This window comes from Morone saxatilis, unplaced genomic scaffold, assembly GCF_004916995.1.
Source record: "Morone saxatilis isolate NCDOM2014 unplaced genomic scaffold, NCSU_SB_2.0 Contig8, whole genome shotgun sequence".
Lineage (NCBI taxonomy): Eukaryota > Metazoa > Chordata > Actinopteri > Moronidae > Morone > Morone saxatilis.
In genome coordinates this window covers 24,801,500-24,827,655 of record NW_023340257.1, presented here as the reverse complement: position 1 = coordinate 24,827,655, position 26,156 = coordinate 24,801,500, and the positions used below count along the sequence as shown (strand labels likewise).

Genomic DNA, 26,156 nt, shown 5'->3' with positions numbered 1-26,156 from the left:
TGTGTGTGTGTGTGTGTAAACTCTGAATGAGACAGAGTCCATTACTGACTGCAGTTCAGATGAAACATTTTGCACCACTTCAGTCAGTGTATGGCAATTACTGCAAAACTGTATTTCTGTGGAACCTATAGGCTTACAAGTACACGTCCTCTTCATTGAAGACAATATCTGGCACAGTTCCCTTCAGCAAGGTACAGCTCAATCATAGCCCTTCCATTTGGACAAAACACTAGAGATTGTTGGTGCTCCTTATGCGTCATGTAAACAAAAGTTGGCTAAGACACTGGTGCTAAGTATTGTTCTGGTAGGATTAAACAGTTATTGTAAGGCAACACTTAAGACAACATTACGCAAGTTAAAGAAAGGTTCATGTTTCTTTTCAAGCTTCTCTAGTAATCCTGGAAAGCCAAGACAAGTCAACAACGTAAGTTTTAATAAATGGTTTTAAGAAATGAACAACATTGTCTCCTTTTCTGTAACGAGACGGGGAAACCTTACCAATGTCACTTTATATCACAAAATGGACAAAAGGATGTAAACATGATACTTTGGTTATATAACTAAAGCATGTATGACACACGTCCAGCTAGTGTTGAAGTGGTGCTAACAACAGGGAAAATCCAACACTGAACTGAAAATCCAAAATCTAAAATAATGTTGCTTGAACACTTTCAATATCTAAGAAACCAAAGCAATGCTTTTTAACAGAATAAAGTCTCCAACATCATGTGATCGAAGTAAAGAAGGCTTAGACTACCATAGACTATACCATGAGACCTAAGCATTTGGCATGTCCCACTTTTATGTCTCATTCTCAACAGAGAATTCATAACAAGCCCACTCCAACACCTAAATTAAATGAACTTTATGTTGTACTGTGAAATGATTTACCTTAAAATATCTGATAATCTAAACAGCCAAACACTCTACTACCTTCAACTTCTGCCAGAGACATTTCAGACATGCATTTGAAGATGTGAGGAAGATCCTACAGTCTATAAGCCGCTTCAGCACATGCCTCTCTCTAGCAGGGTTAAAGGCAAACAGCGGTGAACCAAACTGCGTCCTGCAGAAGGTTTTGGGACACTAATGAGGAACATTACTCAAGGATTTCCCTCTGCTCTTTAGGTTGTCACCGGGAAACATCTGAATAGACTTTTGACCCCGTTTCTCTCTTTGTTGGCTGTTGCTGGGAGAGCTGCCCTTCTACATTATGCCAGTGAAACCCCCACTATATGACCCCCTCCCTGCTTCCAAGCCCTCCATTCCCTTAACGTACAGCAGTAATTGGAGCTCCCAGGCCTGTCGATGAGAGGCGCTGAATCATTAATGAAGTGTTGCTGAAGTTTAATTCGGGCCTCATATAGCTGGCTGTTTGACCCATATCATAAGAACCCTGACTCAGCTTGATTAAATAAAGATAATTATATGGGTTTTACAGTTATTGGCCAAACAAGGAACAGTAAGGGGAGGCAGAGAGTGTAAGACAAAGACAGTGTGATGACACTTCATTTCTTCTACCGCTCTAGTCGCATTGCTTTGAAGATGAGCTTGTGGGAAAACCTTCTGCTCTTGTTCTGTCCACCCTCTTGTCCCTTTATTGTCTAATTATTCCCTTTACGCACTGGCACAATAACAACAACAATGCATACAGCAGCAACAATATGATTATGCACAGACACCCACAGAGGGACAATATGCTGCATACAATAGCAATGCAGATAATGGCATTACACGTGCATACAAAAGGCAGAGCAGGGACCGTGTCGGGCTGTGAGTTTATCCGCCTGTTATCATACACGTAGGCCTACACACACACACACACACACACACACACACACACAGACACACACACACAGACACACACACAGAGACACACACACACACACACACACACACCGTCTGTTCCCTTCGGTTCTGCTCTGTATCTTGTCTTTCTCAGGGTCCCTGCTCATATGCCAAGGCCCCAATAACACCCCCACTCCAACTTGGCCACCCCTTTTGTTTGCCTGTCTGGAATTCGGCTCCTGGCTGAGGGGGCCTGGGCGAGGGACAAAACACACTTCCCAGCATTAGATGTTGGCCTAAACACCCTGCATGCACACACATACACTTTACTTTTGTGCACATACACAACATTGGATGACTGCCTACAAAATTCTCCTGTTCTCAAAGTAATACCAGGCTTTTGATGGGGCCCTGCATAGTCTGGCAGATTATCCAACAACACACACTGCAGGGAAGAGTGTATAAAAAACACTTGTTCCAGGATGTTGATAAGATTATGAAGTTTTAAGATATGAAACAGGACAACAGTGTGTTTTTAGTAATGTAATACCAAAAATACAAGAGATTCAACTGAGATTTAGTGGACAAATCAGTTAATCTATTTCTGACAATGAGCAGGATAGTCTGACATCAGGAACTCTGCTTATAAACACCTTTGCAAATGGATTTATAGACTCTTTTCTAAGAAAATCAACACCCAAAGGCAAATCGTAAACAACAATAAACTGTTTACAGAGGGTGCAGCTTTACAATTTGGAGAACTGCACAGCACTGGCAGAGATTTACCTCTACCAAACGCTCTTTAGTTGGTTAGTGCGACAATAGATGACAATATTTGTTTTAACAACACTTTAATAGAACAATGTCATTATTCAATTTGTGTTTGATTTGGATGAAACCTTTGATGATGACTCAATGTGTACCTGCATCAATCGTGTGATTGATTTTATACAGAAGGACACCTGCACATGCATGGTTTACATGGTTTACACCCATTTTCAATGCCAGACACATCAAACAACCACACTGTGCCCTGAAAGATGACCCATTTCCCTTACTTGGCTGTAGCGGGGAATTTGCACAGTGGCACTTTGGCAGCACTGGCTGTTCTCTTAAAAGTCAGAATTTTTCAAAAGACTAAAGCGTCACCGTTGTAACATCCCTGAAATAGTTTTAGGAGACATAGTGTAGTGCTAAAGAGAGCAGAGAGTACAGCTGCAATTACAGTAGAGCTACTACTGCAACACAACGCCTGGGGTGAAAGGAGAGAGAAGTGGGACACAGGGCTACAATAAAGAGAATAATATAAAGAGTTAAAGAGAAAATGAAAAAGGGAGGAGAGGGGAGAAGAGAGGGAGAAATGGGGCCAGCTTAAACACAGAAGAAGTTGACAGAATATAGATTGAGGCGTTACAGAGTGTGAAGAGAAAGAGGAGAAAGAATTTGCAGGAGCTACTGGGTGTTTCTATTTCAACCCAACTGTGAATACTACATCTTTAGAATATCAATGTTGTGAAAATTAAAATGCAAATGATGTGTATTTCCATTAGGTACACTGAAGCAAATAAATAAATCTTCCATGAAATACAAAAGTCTGATTAATGTTGGACAAATACATTCCAGTGTCAGCTGAAGCTGCATGTTTTCATCCAAAGACAAAAATAAGGACACATCAGCTAATGGTCATAACACTACAATTAAGCAGGTTGGACATTTCCTGACATTCCTCTATAAAGTATTTATAAATGTCTAGTCTCACGTGTTTAAAGCCACAGTCATTTAATCAGCAAATACATTTCAGTTTCAATTTATTACATTACACCTTTAGAAAATGGTTTTAAGTATTAGATTTTAGATTTTATACTCTTGTTGGTTTGGATAGTGTCAGAGGTAAATTAGATTGTAGTAGTGCTGAAATGACAATTAATTATAGAGAATTAACAGGCAACAATTTTGATAGTCAATAAATTGGTATTACATTTACTTCTCCAGTTACCAAAATAGGAGGATTTGCTGCTTTTCTCTGACGTATATCAGCAATTAATCAACTAATCAAAACAAATAATGAAAATAATTATAAGTTGCGCCTCTAAAATTATGTAAAAGAACATTAACTCCTCATATAAACAGACAGGCTAGACTGTTTTCTAACAATTTATAGACTAAATGATAAATTGAGGATGAATTTGTTGGTAGATTACAGAGAAATTAAAGGCAGGGAAGAGAGACAGACAGAGGTTTAATGACAGACAGACAGAGAGCGACAGAGACAGACAGTGTCACCTGGCAGCATGCATAGTGTCCTACACTAACTACAATAATGCTGACAGGACAGGACGCAACTGGCAGCCCCAGCGCTGCGCTATGCAGTACTTGACTACTACCACAATGCTGCAGAACACACACACACACACCAACACACACACACACACACACACACAGAGCGAACAGACACAGAGCGAACACACACACAGAGCACTGTACCAGCCTCGTTAAACCAAGGTCTTTGCTTAAAGATCTGAAGAGCAGATTCATGGTGTAATTAAACAGGCATCTCACTGTTCGAACAGAAGGGAAACGATGTTCTGAGAAAAAAAAAAAGGGTGAGTCCATAGTTTATCAGGCGGTGATAACACTGACAGAACGTTAACTGTGCTGTGAAGTGCATTTTTGTAGAATATATGGGTTTAGTGACATGATGGCTGTACTTTATAACAAATGAAAAAGTCACTAAAAAAAGTCAACTTTAGCTGTTGGCAGAATCTAAACTAATGTGCAGCCTTTTGGCCATGAACACTTGCACTCTTTGTCATATGTGCAATGTTGCGTAGCAGCAGTCAGTATACATTTCCTGACCAGAATCCATACTGGGTTGAAATGTGTACAATAGAACTGCTGTTGCCAAAAAAGGTTTAGATTTTACAGCCACTATTGGATACGATTTTATTTTACACACAACAGCTACAAACAATTCAAGGGCTGTTGTTGGGCAGATGTTAGAAGTTTAATATGCAGCTACTGTAGACCCTGGATAGGTTTATACTTAAGAACCTTTTAGGAATTGTATTCACATTTGGAAAAACAGACTGTTTTGTTTGCCTCAGTCATGAGGTTCAGTCATGAACCAGAATGTCTGGTTGTGAAAAAACCTCTATCTGTATCAGCTTGCTTTAAATGAGCTAAAAAACCCACCATATTCATGCTGTTATCTGATTTCCAGGTGAAACAGAATGTCAGGACAAGAAATAAAACAGAGCAGAGCCTTTTAAAAGAGGCAGATATGTAACAGATATGTTGATACTCTTCAAACTGTGTAACCTGCAGAGACACAACTATAGTTTCTTTTAAAAGGGACTCCCAGTCCTCTGACTAAAGAATGGTAAATGATGACAAATAAAACAGCAGAAAATGAGAAACTACACTCATTGCCATCTTTAGCTACATAAGTGTACATATGATATTGAGATTTGTACAACAATCCGTGTGTGTTCTTTTGTTTTAATTCCTTGTTGGCGTTCACAGTCAGAGCAGCAGAGTGATAAATGTGCTGCTCTGGCCAGTATCTAGGCCAGGTAGACCAACTTTTGCATAAAGCCAGACACCATCAATAACCCAACGCTGTGTTATCAATACAGTCCCAACACAGCCCTGACTAGTTAGCTAACAAGCTGAGTATACATCGATAGGCTAGCTGTGTGTGTGTGTGTGATGCAGTATTGATCTCGATGACGCGAGAAACTTATAACCACACAAGGCCATAGTTTGGTCAGCAGAGCCCCCGCCGAACAAAGAGCGACTTGTATGAACTGTGAGAACAGACTTTATCATACAAACTACAGACAAGGTTAAAACTAAATGACAAAGAGCGAAACCAACGGAGATCTAGTGCAAACACGGGGAAATAAAACGCATGAAAAATAGCACACACTTTGTAACTACTTTGATAAACGATTAATTAATCATTTGAGTCAGTTCTCAAGCAAAAACGAAAATATAATATCTAAATATTTGTAGGTACTATCCTCGTAACATGCAAGTATTTTCTCCGTTTCTTTGTTTTATCATTGTTTTGGACTGTTGGTTGGACAAAACAAGATATTTGAAGACAGAGGGAAAATGAGTCTTTCATGATTTGTTATAGACAAAACAATTATCTATTAATTAGAAACATAATAGCAATAAGGAGAAGTAAATTAGCTGCAACCCTAAAATGAATGATGCAAGGTTTGTTGTTTGTCAGAGCTGCACTGACAGCATAAAAAAACTAATAAAAGCAATATACAGTTGCAGGATTTTCCACAAGAAGCAAAGAAGAGAAAACATATGCAGGAAATAGGAAAACAAACTCCTTACACCCTAAGAAGCAATCTATCTACCACGACACGCCCGCACAAAACTGAAATACTGCTTTTTTTCCAGAGATGAATATTCCACCCACAAAGCCGGATGAGAAAACATTGCAGCTTTATCTGCTTAAAAACAGTATCCAGGCCTGAGGATATGTTTCTCACTCAATTCTGTGTCATTAGATCAGTCTCAATTAACACATGCATCACACACACACACACACACACACACACACACACACACCACCGCAGCAGGCCAAGTTCAGACAGGAGAGAACTTAATCTCATTAGGACCATGAATGCAACACATGTAGTTAATACATGACCCTAGATGTCAGTAGACAAGCATACAGTGACGTACATTACTTCAAGCCTTTAACCTAGTTAGTTCCAGTGGACGAATGATGGGAATGTCATGCTGACTCAAAGCAGAAATCTGTATGTCTGTATGAAACTATACTAAGTTAATAAAAGAGTTTACCCATAAAACTGGACAGACAAGGCCTTTATCACACACTAGCCTAACAGCTCAAGTTGAATAAACAAAATTCATGGCACCCACTTGTGCACAAACGTCTCTGTTGTCTCAATATTTCACACATCCTCCATGAAGTTTTTTTCAGCTCTTAACCTATAGCCAGTAGCAGTAGTATTACAATCAAAAGGGTCAAAGTTCAAACAACTGCTGTACACACGGGTCAACTGCAAGTTATAACCTGAGGCAAAACAACACGTGAAGATGCTACAGTGCTCAATGACTTCTCCTGATCCAACACTCATTCAGATAAACTTAAGACACCCGACTGACCGACTGTGGAAACCCTAAAATAAGAGAACAGGGTCATAATCACATAGATCGTGCAGTTACACAGGTTAAGTAGATAAGGTGGCAGAGGAAAACTTAATAAGAGTTAGAATAAATAAGAGTTTGAATAGAATATGATTTGACCCTAACACCTGTCTTTGTTTTCCATCTTTATTCTTCTTTTCATTCTTTTCCTAAGTCCACACACACACACACACACACAGTGCAACATTTCACTCACCTTCTGCAGGCTTGTTGGGTTGAGTTGGGTTTTATCAATGATCTTTATTGCAACCTGGGAGGAAACAACAGAAAAATAAATGAATAAAAACAATCTAATAATAATAATAATAATAATAATAATAATAATAATAATAATAAAAGTCCACACTTAAAAAAGTAGCAGGTATCATTTATTCCTTATACTGGAATGTTTTTCTCTCTACAAAAAGGTTTACACTTTTCTCGTTATTTTAGTATGATTAAGTTTAACTAGCCAGTTTTTGGACCATATAAACCAGTTTTAGCATTAACATTATCCATTGTTCAGTGTTGAATAAGATTAATCTTGCCAATTAAACCACCCTAAAGTGTGAACAAACTACAGTGTTATCACAACATTTAAGAACACAGAAGCGGATATCCACTAAACAAACAAACAAGACTTTCAAAAGAGGCTTAACAACATGTGGTGACCTGGTCAAAGACTACGTCAAACTATCCCTGTAAACCACAGATATATGAATGTGTTCGCTTTTATATGGGTGGAAAAAAAAACAGCCCTCACATGACCGAGCCAGCAGCAGACACGCTTCTACTGAACCTGATGGAGTTATCAGCTCAACCAATGTAGGTCAGGATTTTATGAGAAGAAAGACTACAGTGTATTTCAACACACATGCATACACCCACACAAAAGAAAAACGCGACTATCTCCCTTCAAAGTGTTTGAGGTCTCGACTGTGCCGTGAGATGAGACAGATTTTGGCTATGGGTATAAAAGCCAACAGAAGGTGCTCTGAACTCGATGGGACAAACCTTTAAAACCCCATCTGTGGGCTGAGTCACAGGGTACTGTTGTGATCTCGCTGCCTAACCCCGGTATTTACCCAGGAGTCTTCTTCAACCCGTCAACCCTTTTCCTTCAGCCTCATCAATCCCACATGCATGGCTTTATCGACATTTCCAGTGCAGTCATGGACAGTTTTTTTGTGGTCTCTTCCTTCCTGTTTCTTTAAACTCACCTCTCTGCCGGTCAGTATGTGTCGTGCCAGTTTGACCTTCGCAAAGTTCCCCTTGCCGATGGTTTTGAGGAGCCGGTAGTTTCCAATGTGTGGCTGTTCATCTGAACACAAGGCGATGGAGTTGCGACATCGGGCACCAAGCGAGCGGCTCGACCAGCCGGTACCCTTCTCTGAGCGGCTGGCCGACAGGGAGGTATGCTGGGGAGAGAGGTAGAGAGACAGACGAACCATCAGTATAACTGAACACAGTGGCTGTCATTTTGAATAAATCCATTTTCCATATGAAACCTAACCCTGTTTATGTAAATGTACTTCGTCACTAAATTAAAGTGATCCTTTTCCCTTAGTGATACAACATCAGAGCAACCACATTGTGACCTTGACTCTGGTCCTGTAGTCATGTGATTGCAGCCTGGTACCAGACCCCCCTCAAAGGTGACCGTGTAACCATGAACGAACCATATGAATCTCATCTGACCCGTTATAGTCTGCATTCCTCACATACATGTGTGGCTGTGAAGTCCCCGGTGTCAGACACGTGTTGCTGTGCGACATGAGGAGACATCGGCACATTGATCTACCCTGAAGCCCCACACTCTGTTGATACACGTGTCGAGCTCTGATTTCAAACTTTTGCAACCTGAGCTGAGAATAAACAGTTATGTGAATCACTCATATATTTATATTTCATACCCAACACACATTCACCGATTTATACACAGGCCTGAATATCTACCATCTTAAATATGCAGCTATTTTTTCCCGGAGAATGGAGACACTCAGCCTGACCCTACCTGAACCCTTTGGGTCAAGTGAGGTCCAAGGTCTTGCTGCATAAGCATCAAACTCTAACCCCTCCATCTGCTCCCCTCCGAGCAATGAGCAGAAACAGAAATATCCCACAGAAACAAACTGGCATGAACATCTGTAGTGGCGATGACATTCAGAACAAGGAAATAAGAAAGAACAGGAAGCATTCGAGGCTCACAGACCCATTAGAAGTGAACAAGGGTTGTGCAAGGTGCCAAGACTTAGAGGTAGTTCATTTCTTCAATGATAACTGAGAAATACAAACACATTTAGGGCCATTATTTGATGGAACATGAGATGGACTAACAATATTTTGACCAAATCAACCAAAATAGAAGTGCAAATGCTCCAGAGAGTGACTAAAAACAGACTCAACACTAAGAGACATCAGAGAATCTTGTCCAATCAGAAGAGGAAGAGGTCAAAATCTCAATAAAAGGGAAAGAGATCAAATGACACGACATTGTGGACGTGAATCCATTAACACCCAATTTCTCCTGTCTGTTCAACTCTGTCTGTGCAACTCATGACGAGCCCTCAACACAAGCAACTCTATTTCCACACTATGAAAATTACACACACACACACACAGAAGTCATAAAACCACATCACCTTGAAATGCACCCAATGTGGTAAACACAGTGGTGACATCACAAGATCAGATGTTTTTTTTCAGCACAGGAAGCTGCACAACACCAATGACAAACTCCATTTAATGCTACATATGTTCAACTCTATTGCAAATAAGCAAGGTAAGCGTTAACGTAAAGTAATGCAGAGTATTTAAAAGGTGTAAATTGTTTTTCTGATGATGGAACAACAAGATTTTATAAAGGCAACCAGTTAGTCATCAACCTCAAAGTCCATTTCTGTGTGAAAACACTTCCAATAAACCATAAATATCAACCATAAAGTTGCCCTATGATTTATAGGGTTGAGTGTCTACTTTATATATGTGTGTTATATGTAAACTACTGCTCACAAATGCCAACAAAAGCTGAGCTGAAGCTACAATGGAGATCAGCAGCCACGCACACTGTGTTACTAATACTTTAGTTTGAGTCAATATTAGGTCATTTCTTATCGAGAAATGTTTTGTCTTTTTGCACAAATTCATTTTATGACTGTAATGTGAATCAGTACATAAGAGAAGTACATATTTTAAACATTTCATCACTCTATATGAAGTTGTCCAACAAGGGTCTAACCTCGATGAACACTGAGTTTGGAACAGAAACAAAGCAACACAAACTGGAGCAGCTTTAAAGGGTTTTATATTCACATTTGAGGGATTACAGAGGTTCATAGTGCTACAGCCTGCAGCAGAATATGTTCCTTTTCCAATTTATTCCGCCACCTTCCTTTTCACCTCCTCTTCACCCTTCCCCCATTTATTCACCCCTTCTCCTCTCTCTCTCCGGGCTCATCCCATCCCCCAGACAAATCAATTTGCCTCCCTTCCCTCTATTCTCCTCTCCATGCCTAGACCCGCCCTTTCTTTTGTCTCGCGCCGCTATCTTCATTTTCAGCGACCTCACATCAATTTGAGCTTCATGCAGCCCTCCATCACACCTCCCCCAACCACCCCACCCCCGTCCCAAATACTGCTTTCAAGGAGCTCAGTCCATCGATTCACCCACTCTTTCTGATTATCACGCAGTTTCATTCAGGAGGAGGCCTCTATGGGAGTGTGTGCGACTGTGCGTGTGTGTGGTGGAACGAGGTGTGATGGGGTCTCTATTGCCTGCAGACTGGGGCTGGCAGAGGTATTTGGGTGGAGAAATAAAAGCCCCCCACATCAATATACATATAGGGTGACATTTGGTATAGAAGATGGATGGTTAGGTGTGTGTGTGTGTGTGGGCTCTTACTTTGTGATTTGCACATTCATCAAACAAGCTGCACCTTGTCATTGCAAAGTGAAAGAAATCCAATTCTTTGTGATAATGTCCTGCATCTCACAAGTCGCCCTGCTGTCCTAAACTCTTGTTTTGTGGGTCTGCTGCTGGTGAAACTCTTGGGGCTGATGGGATGGACTTAACTGAGGCTAAACACATAATCTCGGATTCTGAATCCACGGCGGTATAATCTGGGTTTGTAAATTGAACTGAAAATCCTGATCAATTTAAATATCCACATTAATTTCACCACGGTGATTGAGAAAACAAATCTATTTTGCTGAACCATTTAGCTTTTATGTACCCTGTGATTGTTATAAAAGAAATATATCTTCATACAGTATATACAAATATTTGTTCAATTATTAGGTGTGGCAAGGCAAAAATATCCTGAAAGGTTTTTTTTTTACTCTCTTTGCTAAGATGATAATCTATTTGGGGTAAATCCATCTACATAAACTTACTCTGCAATACTGTCGCCAAGCTGGCTCCTGTCATTGACTAAGCACAGTCAATAGATAGCTTATTCCTCTAAATTCTTGGCTGATAGGAATGAAAGCTTGACGTCATTTCACAAACATGTGAGCGTGACGGTGAGGCGGCTCTCGCACGAAACAGAAAACAATCAACCTGTCAACAGAAGCATCGTTTTATCATATCTTTAAATACAATGAATGTACATGTCGATGTCACTTTTCATCAACTGTCGGCTTCAGTTGACATCCTAGCACAACTTAGAGATTCTCCAACCTGTTAAAAACCTCTCAGGAAAAAGGTGATTTAAAAACTGTTAAAGATTGAACCAAGGTTGTTTTCTGAACTTCAAAAGTTAGGAAGGCTAGCTCAGTGATTGGACAAGTATCATCCATATAGACAAATTCAAAGACTGTTTTTTTCTGCTTCAAATCCACAGCAACAAAAAAGAAGTCAACAACAGTAAAAACTGTGGTTGCCTCTCGTGTTGCTCTAAACTTTAAAAGCTCTCAAGGCAGATGGGGGTATGACATGTCTGCAGGGTGTTGATCATGATCATGTGCAAGCAAAACAGACCAAGATTGTATCTGTCCTTCCGCTGATTTAAAACACAAGCAAAAATGGGTCTGTTAAGTTTTCCTACGCAAGTCTCAGCAGACATGCGGTTTATCAAGGCTGAAGATTTTTATGTAATTAGAAATAATAAAAACAAGATTCCCTTTCCCCATTTAGTTTTCTTTGGCATAAAACATCAGTGATCTGGTGTTTCTGGTTCCATCTTATATGTGAACTAAGAAATGTTAAACACGTTGAGGCACATCACAGAGGTAATCAATCAGTCATGGGTGAGAGCTACAAATCATGAGAAGTAACTTTTATTTTTTAAACCCTCCTTAGTATAAAAAGAACAAATGTTTGGTAAAATATGTGGTGGCATGCATGTTCACACGTCTGTCATTCCTTTAACTGTTCAGTACAGCAGCTATCCTCTCTCTGTGCTGGTCTATGTGGGCGTACAGTTGAATAAAAATGCACATGAATGGATGAATGGAAACTCATGAATCTGATATGATACAGTTCTTCTACTCTGAATATGTGAACGCGATTCTGTTTCAACCATAAGCTTTCATAAACACACAATAATCTTCATTTAACATTTTGAAAAACAACACTGTCATCTTTTAGCTTCTTGGCCATACGTGAACAACTCCAAGCTACGTGGATATCACTTGCAGTCATTATATTAGTTGTTTTTTTTTTTTCCATTCTGCTATTGGACACGTTGGACTCTTTCTTTCCTGTTCTGTTATCATGGTTTTAAATGAGGCTGGACGAGCGGTGAAGGGAGGGGAGACAACAGCACCGTCAAGACTTGCAGCGTGACGAACACAAACATGTTTCCAAACAATGGACCACGCCCTGAGGGAGGTGTCCTGCTGCTGCAGCCTGGATGTACTCTAGGTCTGAATGTGTGTGGGGTTGGTATTGAGTAAAGACAGGAAGTGTGACGTTGGTCCCCAGCAGAGGAATGGCGTAACCCTGAACCATCCTCATCCCCTGCAAACACACACACACACACACACACACACACACACACACACTGACCCACAGTGCCAGTCCAGTTTCCTCTTCCTCTCTCTAGCTGCTGTGGCTTTCGGCCTCAGACTGCTGTGTCCTGACATACACATCCTCTATCACACGCCACAGCAGACACGATGTCTGCACAACACAACAGCACACAACAAAGAGATAACACTGTTGAAAATAAAAAAGGAGGCGTTATCATGGTGGCTTAGTTGACTAAATTACATAACATGTTGCTTTGATGTCATGAGTACAGTTTCTTCCAGTCTGTGGTGATGAACTGTACTTTATTATCCAATTTCCGAAAGATTAAAAAAAGGAAAAGAGAGTTTAGAAGCTTTCTGAATTGAGGATGTGGTGAATGGGGAGGTCGGGAGATTAGATTTATCACCATGTCCCAGAGCAGTCGTTAAAGCATATTTAAAGGTCTATTTTTGGTGTAAATGGTTTAATATTGGGAGGCAAAAGCTGAAAGGCTCAAAGCAAAAGAGATACAAACCGAAAAGATCCTACCTGTAGTGTGGAGAACACGTGTGCTTACTATATCGAAACTACTGAAAACAACTGAGAAAAGGTGAAATGGCATTTATAGGACTCTTATCCCACTGTGGCTTTATACTGACAGTGTTGTTGTACACCTACAGTACAGAGCAGCCTGTAATTACATCTTTTTAAAAAACCACTGGCCCCCTTTGGACAGGCATACTACAGGCATCATGGTGGACTCTAAGATGCTCTCATGCAACCACAAGATTTAAGTCCGACTGAGACTCCCCATCTCACAGCTTCCCCTTCTCTTTTGCTTTGTCAACAGATTGTTCTCTTCTATCTCTGCTAAATCTTCAAGCGTATCAATAACTCTGCATTCCCTGTATGAACTCACATTTCAGTCCTCTATCAGGAGCATGTGTCACGAGAAGCAGGAAGTTGCATCATGAACTTAACCTGCATCACTTCCTGTCCAGGGAGACAGAAATGTCACAGTACTGACAGCAGAGGTGTCACATGTTGAGCTGCAACACTCAGCAAGCATTTCCTGGCAGGCTCGACAAGGAAGAGTGAGCTGCCAGAAAAACATGTCAGTGACCGTGACAGACAGGCTGTCAAAGGCTCCGTCAGCTGCTCAAATCTAGCTTTGCTCTTTATGTTCATCTGGATTTTCATTTCAGCATTTCATTCTAAGTAATAGATTTTAAAAACTGCTAACTGGCTATTAGGCGTGTTCAGAGTGTTTATGTACTAGTTTGCAGTAATGTGCACCAGCTTTTAGCACTAAATACCCTTGATAGTAGTTGTTCTTGGTGAATAAAGTGATTCATTCTGATTAAAAAGATATAAAACTTTACAGCAAATCTGCAAGCCATTATCATTCAGAGGAACAGATGTCACAGAAATTATCATAAATTATCGTCACACAGATTATGTGAGTGAATCTCTAGAGCTCAAGGCTCGGCTTTCTTCCACCAACAGGACACACCACATACAACTGTGGTAAAATCGCACTAATGAAGCCAAAATACCAATGTAATAAGTAAACCTTACTCAAACATCTCAGCACTGACACACAGCATAGTCTTCCAACAGAAACATGATGAATGAGATGGTTATACTGGACCGAAATGTCTTTGAATTTTAGAATAATTAACAGTTAAAAGCTAGAATTTACTCTATTTTAGAGGGAGTACAAATGGCATACTGTCACACAAGCCATAATCAAACGATTTTACACTGTGAGCAATGAACATGAGCTCCCATGCAGCCCTCTCAAACAATGGAAATGGCCGATAATTAAAACATCAGTAACGTTTCTGTACTGATTCAGTTTCTCATTAGAGAAAATTTGCAGACGACTAAAGCAACGCAGCAAGTGATAGACATTCTTCAGCTTCTGTCGGACTCATTCACTCATTCCTGCTAATAACCATTAACAAGGCTGTGAGTCAGAGCAGTTTGGCTGTAAGGCTCCTCTCGCTGACATGGACTGTATGCACTGTACATTTCCCCCAGGGCAGGCTGAATGCTGTTACTGATACTGCACCAATAGCAATAGGTACATTATAAAACTTAAATTTGACATTTTAAATCAGAGCAGCCTCATTTGACTCCCTCATTACACTGGAGAGGTTTGCATTTTTTTAATTTTATCATGGCTCCAACATGATGCAAAACCAAACCAAAATGCAAACCAAACACTTGAGTTGATGTTAAACACAGTAATCACCAGAGTGTTTTCATGACATTAGCAATCCTCAGCCTGTTAAATGCATTTAATAGGGATTAATTAATCATTTAAAGGCAAACTTGTCTTTCATTTAAGTGGTAATACACAACAAGATGCCCTTTGGAAAAATAATGAATGAATGCCTCTTTTGTACCATGATGCTTCCTCCACCCTCCTACAGTGGAACACCTTGAGGGGGAAAAAACATCATGCTTTTCTTGGCATCTAAACATCTAAATATTATTTCCAACATGAGACAAGAAGACACAAAGTTGAGGACAACTACCCGACGTTGTAGGTAAAAGGCGTCCCTCCCCCTCCAGGCTGACATTATCTGGCTCCAGTATGCAAAGTGTAACTGGATTCCTCAGTCTGGACAGTGCAGGACAGACGCTTTCTGTTCGCCTCGAGAGATCTGCCACATTACTCAGCATATCATTCGCTGCAGGGCTGTGATCATCAGACCAGGCTGAGTGAGGGTCAGATTTATTCTGTTTGGATCAACAGCAGCGGATTAAAGAGCTGAGTCACTCCTTGGCTAGACTACGGTTTCTCTCTCTGTCTCTGCACAGACTGAGTCTTCTCTCTGTAATGATCCGTTTCCTAAACCCTGTGTCACTGCATGCTCTGAGAGACATTTTTAAAAGTCTCCACAAACGCAGACAGAGAACTTACTTTCTTACAAACAACAATAATCGCATACAGGAAAATTACCATTTAAAACAGTCTTATTTTTGTAGTTCCAGCCATAATTTCTATTGGAAACGATTGTTCTCACCAACACAACTGCTAAGATGAGATGTAGGAACATGGCAACATTTCTAAAATGAAGACTTACTGGGCAAGAAACATGCAATCAGATGATCGGACACAGTTTACAGTAGGTTACTTATCTCTCACTCACTGGGTGCATCCAAAATGCAAGTAATAATGCCCCCAGGGATCAATAAAGTATTTCTGATTCTGATCTCAACCATGGGAAGTACAGTAGGTCAAAGCTGAACTAGACAAACAAATTCAAGTTTCCATTCAAGAATCCAAGTTTGGCTAACATGTTTGTTTAAAACCTGTATAATAGTCCGAGTACTGTGTCCTTCTTTGCCCTGTCAGAGTACTATGCAACACACATCATTTTTAAATAGTAAATTGTTTTTTTACAATCTCACTTGTTGCTCACTTTCGCTCTCTAAATCGTTTCTGTATCCAAAGACCGGTTTTGATGTATTGATAAACTTAGACTGAAATCCTCTCATTGATTTCACTGCATTATAAATGTTCAGCAGCTTCCAACCACTCCCTTTTCTAACATTTTCTCATCTCACTGTTTCTGCCACTTCAGTCCGACCCAAAAGGACAAGGTCTGCACAGCCGTTCACAATACAAATTTTGCTTCCTCATGCCCAAAGCGATTTGTGTCAACAAGTTTTTAGTGAAAACAGACACCGGAACGATCTTGTGAATGAAATGTAATAGTTGGTGTGGCTTCACAGATGAGGATTATTGCAGATTATCTGACTAACTGGTCAGACAAGCTATTTTTATGTTAGATATTTTTAGATTATTTATTTATTTTTTCTTTAAAATGGGCCTTTATTTATTTGGTTTGAAACAGAAATGTTAAGGGCATTTGTTGACCAAGATTATTAGCCAAAATGGTATCTGTCTGTGGCAGGAAACTATTAAGATGTCGCTGTTAGAGGAAGTCATGACCAAGCAGTTAACACCTACAATGTAGTACTGCTATATCTTTCTGCCTTGAGCCATTTAATAAAGCAAATATGTTCAAAATGTCTGTCCAGCCCTGAAGGAAAACTCAAATGGGAAATGCCAGTATTGTGAAAGTGACCAGGCTGAGTTTCTGCCAACCACAATTAAGAGGACTCTCTTTTGTTGCTGAGCTCCCGTCTGCAGCAGCGAATGGACAAAAACAGTGACAGCTGTTACTGATGCAACATTTCCTCTGGTTAACGAGAACATTACAACACACACACGTAGATTACATGATGCCACTGACTGTATCACATACAGCTTAGCGTAAACAAAGAAGAAACCAGGGTTCAGGCCGTTGCTAGAAAATATTGTGATGAAACATATGTAGGGTATCATGTGGATTCATCGCTGTTACTTATGCAACTGGAATGCAAAACAAGTGGCTGGCACGAATGGAAAGAAGGTGTGTGGAAATGCAGACACGTGGAGTTTAAAAGTTTCACTTAAAAATACATATGGATCCTTCAACCAATAGAGAACACAATACTTTAACTTGTAAAATCTCCATCCGACTGCCACTTCACTTCACACATCCATACATGGAGCAGAGCTGCAGAATGGACAAGAGACTCAGACGCAAACACACTTAAGAGAACGGAAAGAGCAGATAGTGCGTCTGCATGGGTTAAAGTGCTGCAGCTCAGGCCCGAGGAGAGACACGGTAAGCGGACACCTGAGAGGGCCGGCAGCCGAAGAGCCCCATTACACAATGAACACAACAGACCAACTGTGTGCTCCGACCGCGAGCCTCTGAGAGTCCTTTATGCTCGTCTGCCAGTTCGTTTTTTGTAATTGTGTGTATCTGTGCGATAATATGTTGATCTGCAGGGGTGTGTGTGTGTGTGTGTGTGTGAACAGTATCATTCTTCACACGGTAGCCTGATCTCCAGAAAACGCCACCTGTTCAGCACCAGTCCCTGACTAACCTCTATTACATAATAGCTGTCAGGAAAACAATTCATGCTGACAAAATGCCATGGCAGTTACATTTGCTTTATACCAATAAAAGTTTTATTAATATGTGTTTAACCAATGCATTATTTATATTTGGCCTGCATCTGATACTGGATTCCTTCCTTTTGAACCTTCCTGATTTTCATTTTTACATTTGGCTGCTTGGTTTACAGAAAACAGGCTTGCTTAAAGATACATTATGTAAGATCAGATGGCAAAAAAAATGTGTCAGTGCACAGCAATTAAGCTGAATAAAAACACAATTTTGGGATGAATCTGCAATATTTTTTATGTAAGCCTCATTCAGAGTGCATCACTGTTGATTACACGGTCAATATTCCCATAATACCGTGTAAACATTCAACATATACCCACTTCACTAGACTCACTGCTCTAAACAAAATGTGTTGCTGAGCAGCAATGCTGTCTACAATTCCTACACTAGTAATAAATATTATTTGGAATAAATTAAGAACTAGAAGTGTGTTTTGTTTCTACAGTGACGTTCAAGGTTTAGCTTGAGGTTATGTTTTGTTGCTTGTTTAATCACAGTGCACCATTCACTTAAACAACTGGTTCGTCGATGTGCAATGAATTCGGTTCATTTTGCCATAGACACCGGTGTTTAGGTTGCAATGTTATTAAAAGTGAAAAATAATTCATGTATCCGCTGTAATGAGTTCTTCCTTCCTTCCACAAAGTTTCATTAAAATCAGACCAGTAGTTTTCCCTGTAATCCTCCACCTATACATAAACTCTTAGAGGATGTAACTAGGTACTGAGCGTGATCTACATACTTTCAAGAAAGAAGACGCCATATTGGAAAGTGCAACTCAAAAGCTCATCAGAAAGAGAAGGTAAGACGGTACTTAAGCAAAGAATACTAATCTGAGCGGAGAAAGTAAATACTTAAATTTCCCTTAAAACGCTGCCACTTACAGGAAGGCCTGCTAAATCTCTTAAGCCCTTATCCCAGCACTGCCCTGTTTTACATTCACACTTTCAGGGCTCATTCTGCTCAGTTTGCCACTGCTACCCACAGACAAGTGTGACTAGAGCCACTGGGAGCACAGCAGCTTGCTCATGGGCACCTTGGTAGTAGCCGTTAAGGCTAAACAGATGGCAACTCAATCACCTCACCAGGGATTTAAGTCGGAAATTTCCCCGGTAGCCGGCCCACTTCTGACCTTTCGGCTACTGTTGCACCCGTAACTCAAAACACATTTCCGTTGGGTTAAGCTGGCGAATGTACAAAACTGCACACGTAAGTGAGGCATTGTGGCCAATATAGGTCATTTAATATCACCCCGCCTAATTTTATACCGATCATACGTGGTTCAGTTGGCCTCAGTGGACCAGATGATTAAAAGCCTGGAGCTGTTTATGACTGTATCTGGTGTGTTTCTAGGTGAAACGAATACCATCGGGGGCATCAGAGATGGGTGCCAGCTTCTGGGTAACAAGTCAGGACAGCGAGCTCATGAATCTTTCGCTTGTAAGGGGAACACAAAAGCCCTGCTCTGCCCTGCGGTGGCACACAGAAAGACATGTTAGCTTTTTTTTTTGTAAGAACCACAGCTGTACATGTGTGCACAAGCACTCATCCACACCTACAACTTCCTTTTCTCTCTCTCACAGATCATGACTAGCCCTAAGCAAAATAGTCTGTCCATTCCCACAGTACAGTAACAGAAAACACAGAACTACATGCATACCTGCTCATTATACTTTAAAAGGACCTTCACTATATTCAAGCTGTGAACTTAAAGCTTCAACACCACGTGGTGCACTCTTACCTAAACTGGAGCCTACTATTACAACCCTGAACCCAAGTGCTGTGCAACATTATAACTTTAAAGACGTGACAAAATCTCCTCACTTAAAATAAGCCTAGAAATACAAAACACCACAACAGATTGAGAACAGACACAAGAACAGCTGAAAAGTTGTAAATATAAACACTTGCAGGCCTATAGCACATGCAGGTTGAGCAGGTTAGGCAGTCTGTGTGGGGAAATGAGGAAACTGGAGGAGGATGAAATCCAACAAACAGATCTGAAGTTGATTGATGGCACTGTTTTGCAAAACAACAAATAAACAAGACTATAACTGTATGGACCAAAATGTGTCAGAGGTCACAAGGAGCTGAAGGGAAAAATGTGATGTAAGATATGAACGAGGTCCGCAGAGAATCAAAACATCCACAATAAGTACACTGCTAGATTTTTACTTATCAAATTGTATTGTTTGTGTAAAAGAAGGTTATTTAAACTGTACAAGTACATAAATTATAAACTTTGTCACTAGTCAATCTATACATTTACTGTAAACTATTAATTTTAAATTGCATTGCTGTTTCTTGTGCTAAGGTCATGCTGCTATAAACAAAACCATATCTTCTGTCATTTAAGGTAAAACAAGAACGTCACCAACACTGTGCAGGTTTCTGATGATTGTCCTTTGAGAAGCCTACATAATTTGTACAAGAGAATACAATAATAAGTACAATTATGGGACTTAATGTCTAAAGAGTACAAACAGCAACTGGAGCTTTTACTTGTTCAAGGACAAGAAGGATGGAGGACAAGGACGCTGGATTTATGTCTGGTTTCTGTGACTTTGAATCCACTTGATGTTCTCTGAATTAAAGTGGGGGAGTAACAGAGGAAGAGAAGGGAAACGAGAGGAGAAAGACAGACGAGAGGCAACAGAGGGAACAGAGAGTACGAACATGCAAATTGCGGTGTGAAAGCTCTGGCTGTCGTGTCGCGAGTGCTGTGATTGAATTATAACTCAATGCGGTGATAATCATCTCAGAATATGACAAAGCCATGGGAGGATAAATATTACAGGTCGAGTTGCGTAACAGTGTGTTTATGATGGTCTCCGCTCTGCAAGAGTTTAATGAAACGGAGTGAAAAAGCACTTCATTCCCTTTCAGTGTTACATGCATAATACACGTGTACCATTACCGTGTACTGTGTCCAGAAACACACACATACATCCAAAACATTCATATTACTATCCCGTCTATTGTCTTTCTTCTGACCTCTAAGGATGGGTATCACTTGGATTTTATCGATACCGATACTCTTATTGATGCTACTCGTCGTAATTTGGTGCAAAAAAAAAGACATGACGTGAAAAGATGTGACAGTTTTTTGAAGAAATATGTTAAATTGTTTCCTGAGCTATTGCATTAAACTGCAATTTCATTCAATTTACTAAAGCGAGCAACACTTCTGATAATTTTGCCCTATCACCTGTTTATGTAACGTTATATAAATACCGATAGCAGTACTGTTTGTCCAGAGCTTATTGATATTTCTGTACAGACCAGTCAGTCTCAATACCCATCCCCACTGACCTCTACAGCTCAACATTCAACATCAAGCTCTAAATTAAATTAAAGTAATAAAAAAAGACTCAAATATAACAGTTTTGGTTTCTGCTTGTTTCTTGTCAAAGACGTTGATCAGGTAGCTCATGAGCTACCTGAAAGACGAGGTAAGAGCTCAGAGTAGTGAGATGAAATGCTTCAAATCAGGTGCGACCATCTTAATTACATTAAAGCTTCCACTATTAAAGTACATATGGAGTGCGGACAGCGACACAAACACGAGTTCATTCATTCAAAAGGCCAAAAACAACCTCGACCTGGAAGAAGTGAAGCTCCCAGAAAGCAGAAGAGCTCATAAAAGGACCAGTGTTGTATACGTTATATAACATATCGAGAGAGACCATACTGATCATTTCTCCCGGGCTCTTGTGGCGGGGGCGGAGGCGTCTTGAGGACCCCCTGTTGTTGCCATGGTGAGGTTGCTAACAAGAGTGGCTTGTGACCGAGCACAGCAATCATCCTGCTGTCCAGCTCACAGCCAGAGAGTTTCCTCCGTCCGCTGCACGTATAAAAGATTCCTCCTCCACCAGCTGGGTCACTACCTAGGTTTTGTACGATATAACATAATACAGGAGCAACTAAACATGATCTGTTCTGTTCTGAGAAGAGATAGTGAAGCAGAACAGATGCTAACTAGTGTGATTATTCAATTATCTTGCTTGCTGTATTTCCAGCACTCAAACCACAAGCAAACTTTTGACACAAATTTAACTGCATCAAGCATTTAACAGGCAAAATTATTGGTTTAATGCTTTCTTTGTTAGGGAGAAACTGTTTTGTCACCCACCCACTATTATGTGGAATCTATCAAAAACACCATGTGGCCAAAAAAAAGCCTGCTTATAATGTGAATACAGTAAAAAAAAAACATTAAGTGACTGGAAAAAGGGAGTTTCCTGTTATGACTGAGCTTCTTTCTTCTGATTATTATTGGAGGAAAAGGCTATATATAAATGCATTGTCACTTTTTGGAGACTTACATTTGGGTGTGGCCTGACACAAACCTCCATCTGATCCTTCATCAACAGGTTCATATAGAAAAGATACGGAAATGCTGCCGCTTCTGAAGGAGTTTCTGGGTCCTGGCGGGGGCTACGGGCAATAAACACCTAACTGCAACAATCCGCAGTGAGTCAGGAGCACGGTCAAACATCACCGCAGTTTAGGAAGGGAAGGGTGTTTAAACTGCCCCTGAGCAGAGGGTCCTAATCTTTAAGCGTGTTCACATTGGCGATTCAACACTTACGTTACAGCTCTGTCTTTTGGTTAGAGAGTCCCACCCAAAATATGGCGTAAATTCAGCTCTGTGGTGAAAGGTCAATGTGAAAACCCTGGAAACGGTGAATCAGCACTCGTTTTTTGACGTCACACGAGAGACTGACACAATATCTAGACATCAGACACACAAGGGATTGGGACACTGAGGACATGTCCTTTAAAAACATTTAAAAAAAGAGAGGATGGACGTAGAGGAAGTAGCTCATCGTGAGAGCTTCAAATCCAAAAGGAGTGAGTGATATTTCAGGCTGCTAGGTTGGCGTAAAGCTAGGTGCCCTTGAGATAAAGGTGGGGATCCTCGGCACAGCTGCACTGCTGGTGTCGATATGTGGTGACGGGTGATTGGACAGAGGCTGCAAGCACCGTTACAAAAAGAAGATATTGCAAGAAAACCGGGTCAAATGCTGCCAAGTCCTGTCTCCCCGAAACCCAGACAGAAACACATCAGCAGGACAAACCAGGCTACCCTGACACAGCAGATTTTATAATGTTGTGCTGCCCACTGAGCTGCTTTCACAGTTTACTTAAAGGGGGGAACTGGACAGACATGGAGGAGGAGGAGGAGGTGAAGAGCTGGAAGTGAGGTGATGGAGAGGAGGGATGAAGGTTGGGTGTGGAAAGGGCTGGGTGGCCTTGCATCAGATGCTTTAATTATTGATCAGGACAAACATGCGCACTGAACACACCGGTGGGTGAAGAAGGTGGAAGTCTAATAAGATTTTTTTTTAGGGCAACTCATTGATTTGTCCTTTTTTTTTTGCATGTGCACCCCCCCTCCCCACCTCTTATATCTCTCCATCTCCATCCTGACCTAGCCTGTGTGTCCAATTGCAACCCGTCCCAAATGAGCTGGTGGGGGAGATTATTGTTTGATTGCAGCTGCTCTTTGCACATGGCAGACTTAATCTCAGAGGGGGTCGACGGGGGTTTGTTATTATCATTATAACACACAATAAAAGAACCTGCTCCTGTTGTTTTAATGGTCTACTTACATGGTCCGGGTTCCGCTCGTTCCCAGGCAGTGCCGTGCGTAAAGACATGTTCGGTCCCTGAGTGCAGCCGGTCCAGGAGAAAAATAAAAGTGGGTTTGTGGTTCACACCGGGTTAAAAACGACACAAAACAACACCCCAGATTAGCCTGGTTGTCAGTCACACCAAGCTCTGTGTATCAAGAGAAGGGAAAAAAAAAATACAGCTTCACTTCTCATACAATCCTCATTGTCACAGTCCGTGAAGGCAGCACCGATCACCAGAGATCCAGCTTTAAATTTATACGTGTTTTAAAAAAAACTACATCCACCTCATGTGTGTCTGGTACCGAAACAACCCGACTGGACCCCCCCACCACCCCCCACTTAGCGTCTCACTTCCCCCCCTCCGTCCTCAGACACTATCGGACCATTTCGGTGCACAAACTGGACCGTTAATACAGAAACAATCACCGGTAGTCACCGTTTTACTTTCGGCTGCATCGTCTTCGAGGTGAGAAAGGAGAGGAAACAGCCGCCGCGGAGGGTTTCAGTGGTCTGTGCGCGTCCCTGCGACCACCAGGGTGAGTTAAGGGAGAGAAAAAAGGGGGGAGTTTCTGCCTCCCCCTGTTAGCTTTCTGTGGGTGACAAACGTTAACGCGGTGGCCTCCACGGAGAACCGGGAGCCATCTGATGTACGTAGCCTCGGGAGGTTAAAAATGGCAATTTTCTTTTCTTTTTTTTGGTTGAATGAAAGAAAGCGGCGGATGTTCAAGCCTCCAGTCCCCCCCCCCCGGTCCTTTTCTCTGGGTCCAGTCCGCCCTTTAGCTCCTCTCACTCGGTTTGGCTGCGGGTGGTTTTGCGGTGACCGTGAAGTCGCCGGTGATCGTTGAGCGGCGGCGGAACACGAAGAGATCGTCTCCCGTGTTCCGGTAACATTTGTGGGGGGTTTTTTATTGTCCGTGAAGACGAAAAGAAGACGGGATCCCCTCTACTCCACCTCCCGAAAACACAGTGACAAGAGAAAGAAGGAGGGAGAGAGGAGGGAGGAGGGGGGACGTCAAATAGGCAGGGCTGCTGCGTCGGTGGCCTTTCTCTCTCCTCTCGCTCGTGCTGCCTTCAGGTGCTCGTCATTAAATCGGTCCTCCGAGTGTCGGAAGTCGTAACTTACATTTTGACTTGTGAATTAAAGTCACAGTTAACTGAATAATAGTTTACAGTTTCCCTCCTTTTATGTACATGTAAACAACAATAAGGCGCTTCACTTATTTTTTTCAGGACGGAATCTCGTGAGTTTCACCTCCTGGAAAACAACACGTTTCTGTTTCTTTCTAGTAAGATGACGCTATCGCCTCCTGGTGGCTAAAATCTGTTAATTTCAAGAGAACAATTTAATGTTCAAAACTATTATTATTATTATTATTATTATTATGAGTCCTTCCCTGGATGGTTGTGTGTATAATTAGCGGCTTCTTTCAAAGACTGCATATTAACACTACAGCTCATTTGAACAATTTTGTTTTTTTTTTACAGGTTAGACTTTTTTTATTGTAGACTATTTTATATGTATGATTTTTAAGTTTTACTTGTTTTTTTTATGTTAAAACCTATTTCCTAATAAACGTGATTTAAATGCATCCGTCTGGGTCAATAAGTCTTTCAAAGGTGTCAGACCGGCCCAAATTTAGAGAGCGCCATCAGTTTATTTTTAAGTATCCCAAACTCCACTACACAGTAACTTATCTCTGTGAGGCTAGGGGCAAGACCTTGAGAAAGCACTGTGAAGGACCCTATCTCTTTGGGGAGATATCCTCCTACTAGCTTTGAGTTCGTCAAAGGCCACAGTTACACAGACACAGTATACTGGAGCAGGACACTGAGGGTTCATCCAGGACACGGTTTCTAAAATTGGAACACAATGTCAATATAAACTGTCTTTAGTCAGGGAATTTAGCACATTGGGGTGAAAGATGGTCTATAAAGCGAGGCCACCCTCCTAAACACCATCGCTCCCAGTCACCCTCTTTGGCAGATATTAATTATTACCTGTAGGTCTAATATAAATGACTTACTTGTCTTTTTACTCACATCCTGTTTCCTCTATATTTGTCACTTTGAAATAGGATTCAAGATCAGGTTGATATGTGCACCCAGACCAGTTTAGCTATCAATGAGATCTGTTTTACGTTTCAGTTTTTGGTTTTAAAAGGAAAACATAACATTTCCGACAGCATCAAAACACAACATCCCCCCACCTATCCTTCGCCTCATGCTCTTAAAGCCACAATTACTCCATTCATGTAGAACTGCAGTAGTGAGTGTGTATGTGTGTGTGTGTGTGTGTGTGTGTGTATAAGAGACAGACATTGTTACCAGAAGTTTCTGGAGACCTCCTACCAGGAAATCCGCCTCTGCCTCATCCGTGTTTGTTGGTTTCAGGATTACAATAAAGCGTCTTAGAGACAATTTAACCAACACTTGTTCACAACTTACAAGTCATTAAACAGCAGGTCTAATTACCACAGTTGTAAGCATTAACGGTGTGCAACACAATGGTATTGATCCCATGTTGTAGCTCCTGATACCATTTGTACACGCCAACATTGCAAGTCACAT

At 41.0% G+C, this 26,156-nt stretch overlaps 1 protein-coding gene across 4 annotated transcripts in view; it reads right to left on the bottom strand.

Moving 5' to 3' along the window:
- mark4 (microtubule affinity regulating kinase 4) overlaps positions 1–23,919 on the bottom strand; it is a 50,488-nt gene extending 26,569 nt beyond the window's left edge. For 2 of the 4 annotated variants that reach the window (XM_035679583.1, XM_035679585.1), the window contains exons 1-3: positions 23,565–23,919; positions 8,184–8,381; positions 7,181–7,234 (exon numbers count right to left, since the gene is read on the bottom strand). In XM_035679583.1, coding sequence (XP_035535476.1) covers positions 7,181–7,234; positions 8,184–8,381; positions 23,565–23,612 — 300 coding nt within the window. In that variant the 5' untranslated portion in view covers positions 23,613–23,919. The remainder of the gene's footprint in view (positions 1–7,180; positions 7,235–8,183; positions 8,382–23,564) is intronic. The other 2 variants (XM_035679584.1, XM_035679586.1) reach the window with 1 other exon arrangement.
- Positions 23,920–26,156: the final 2,237 nt, after the last annotated feature.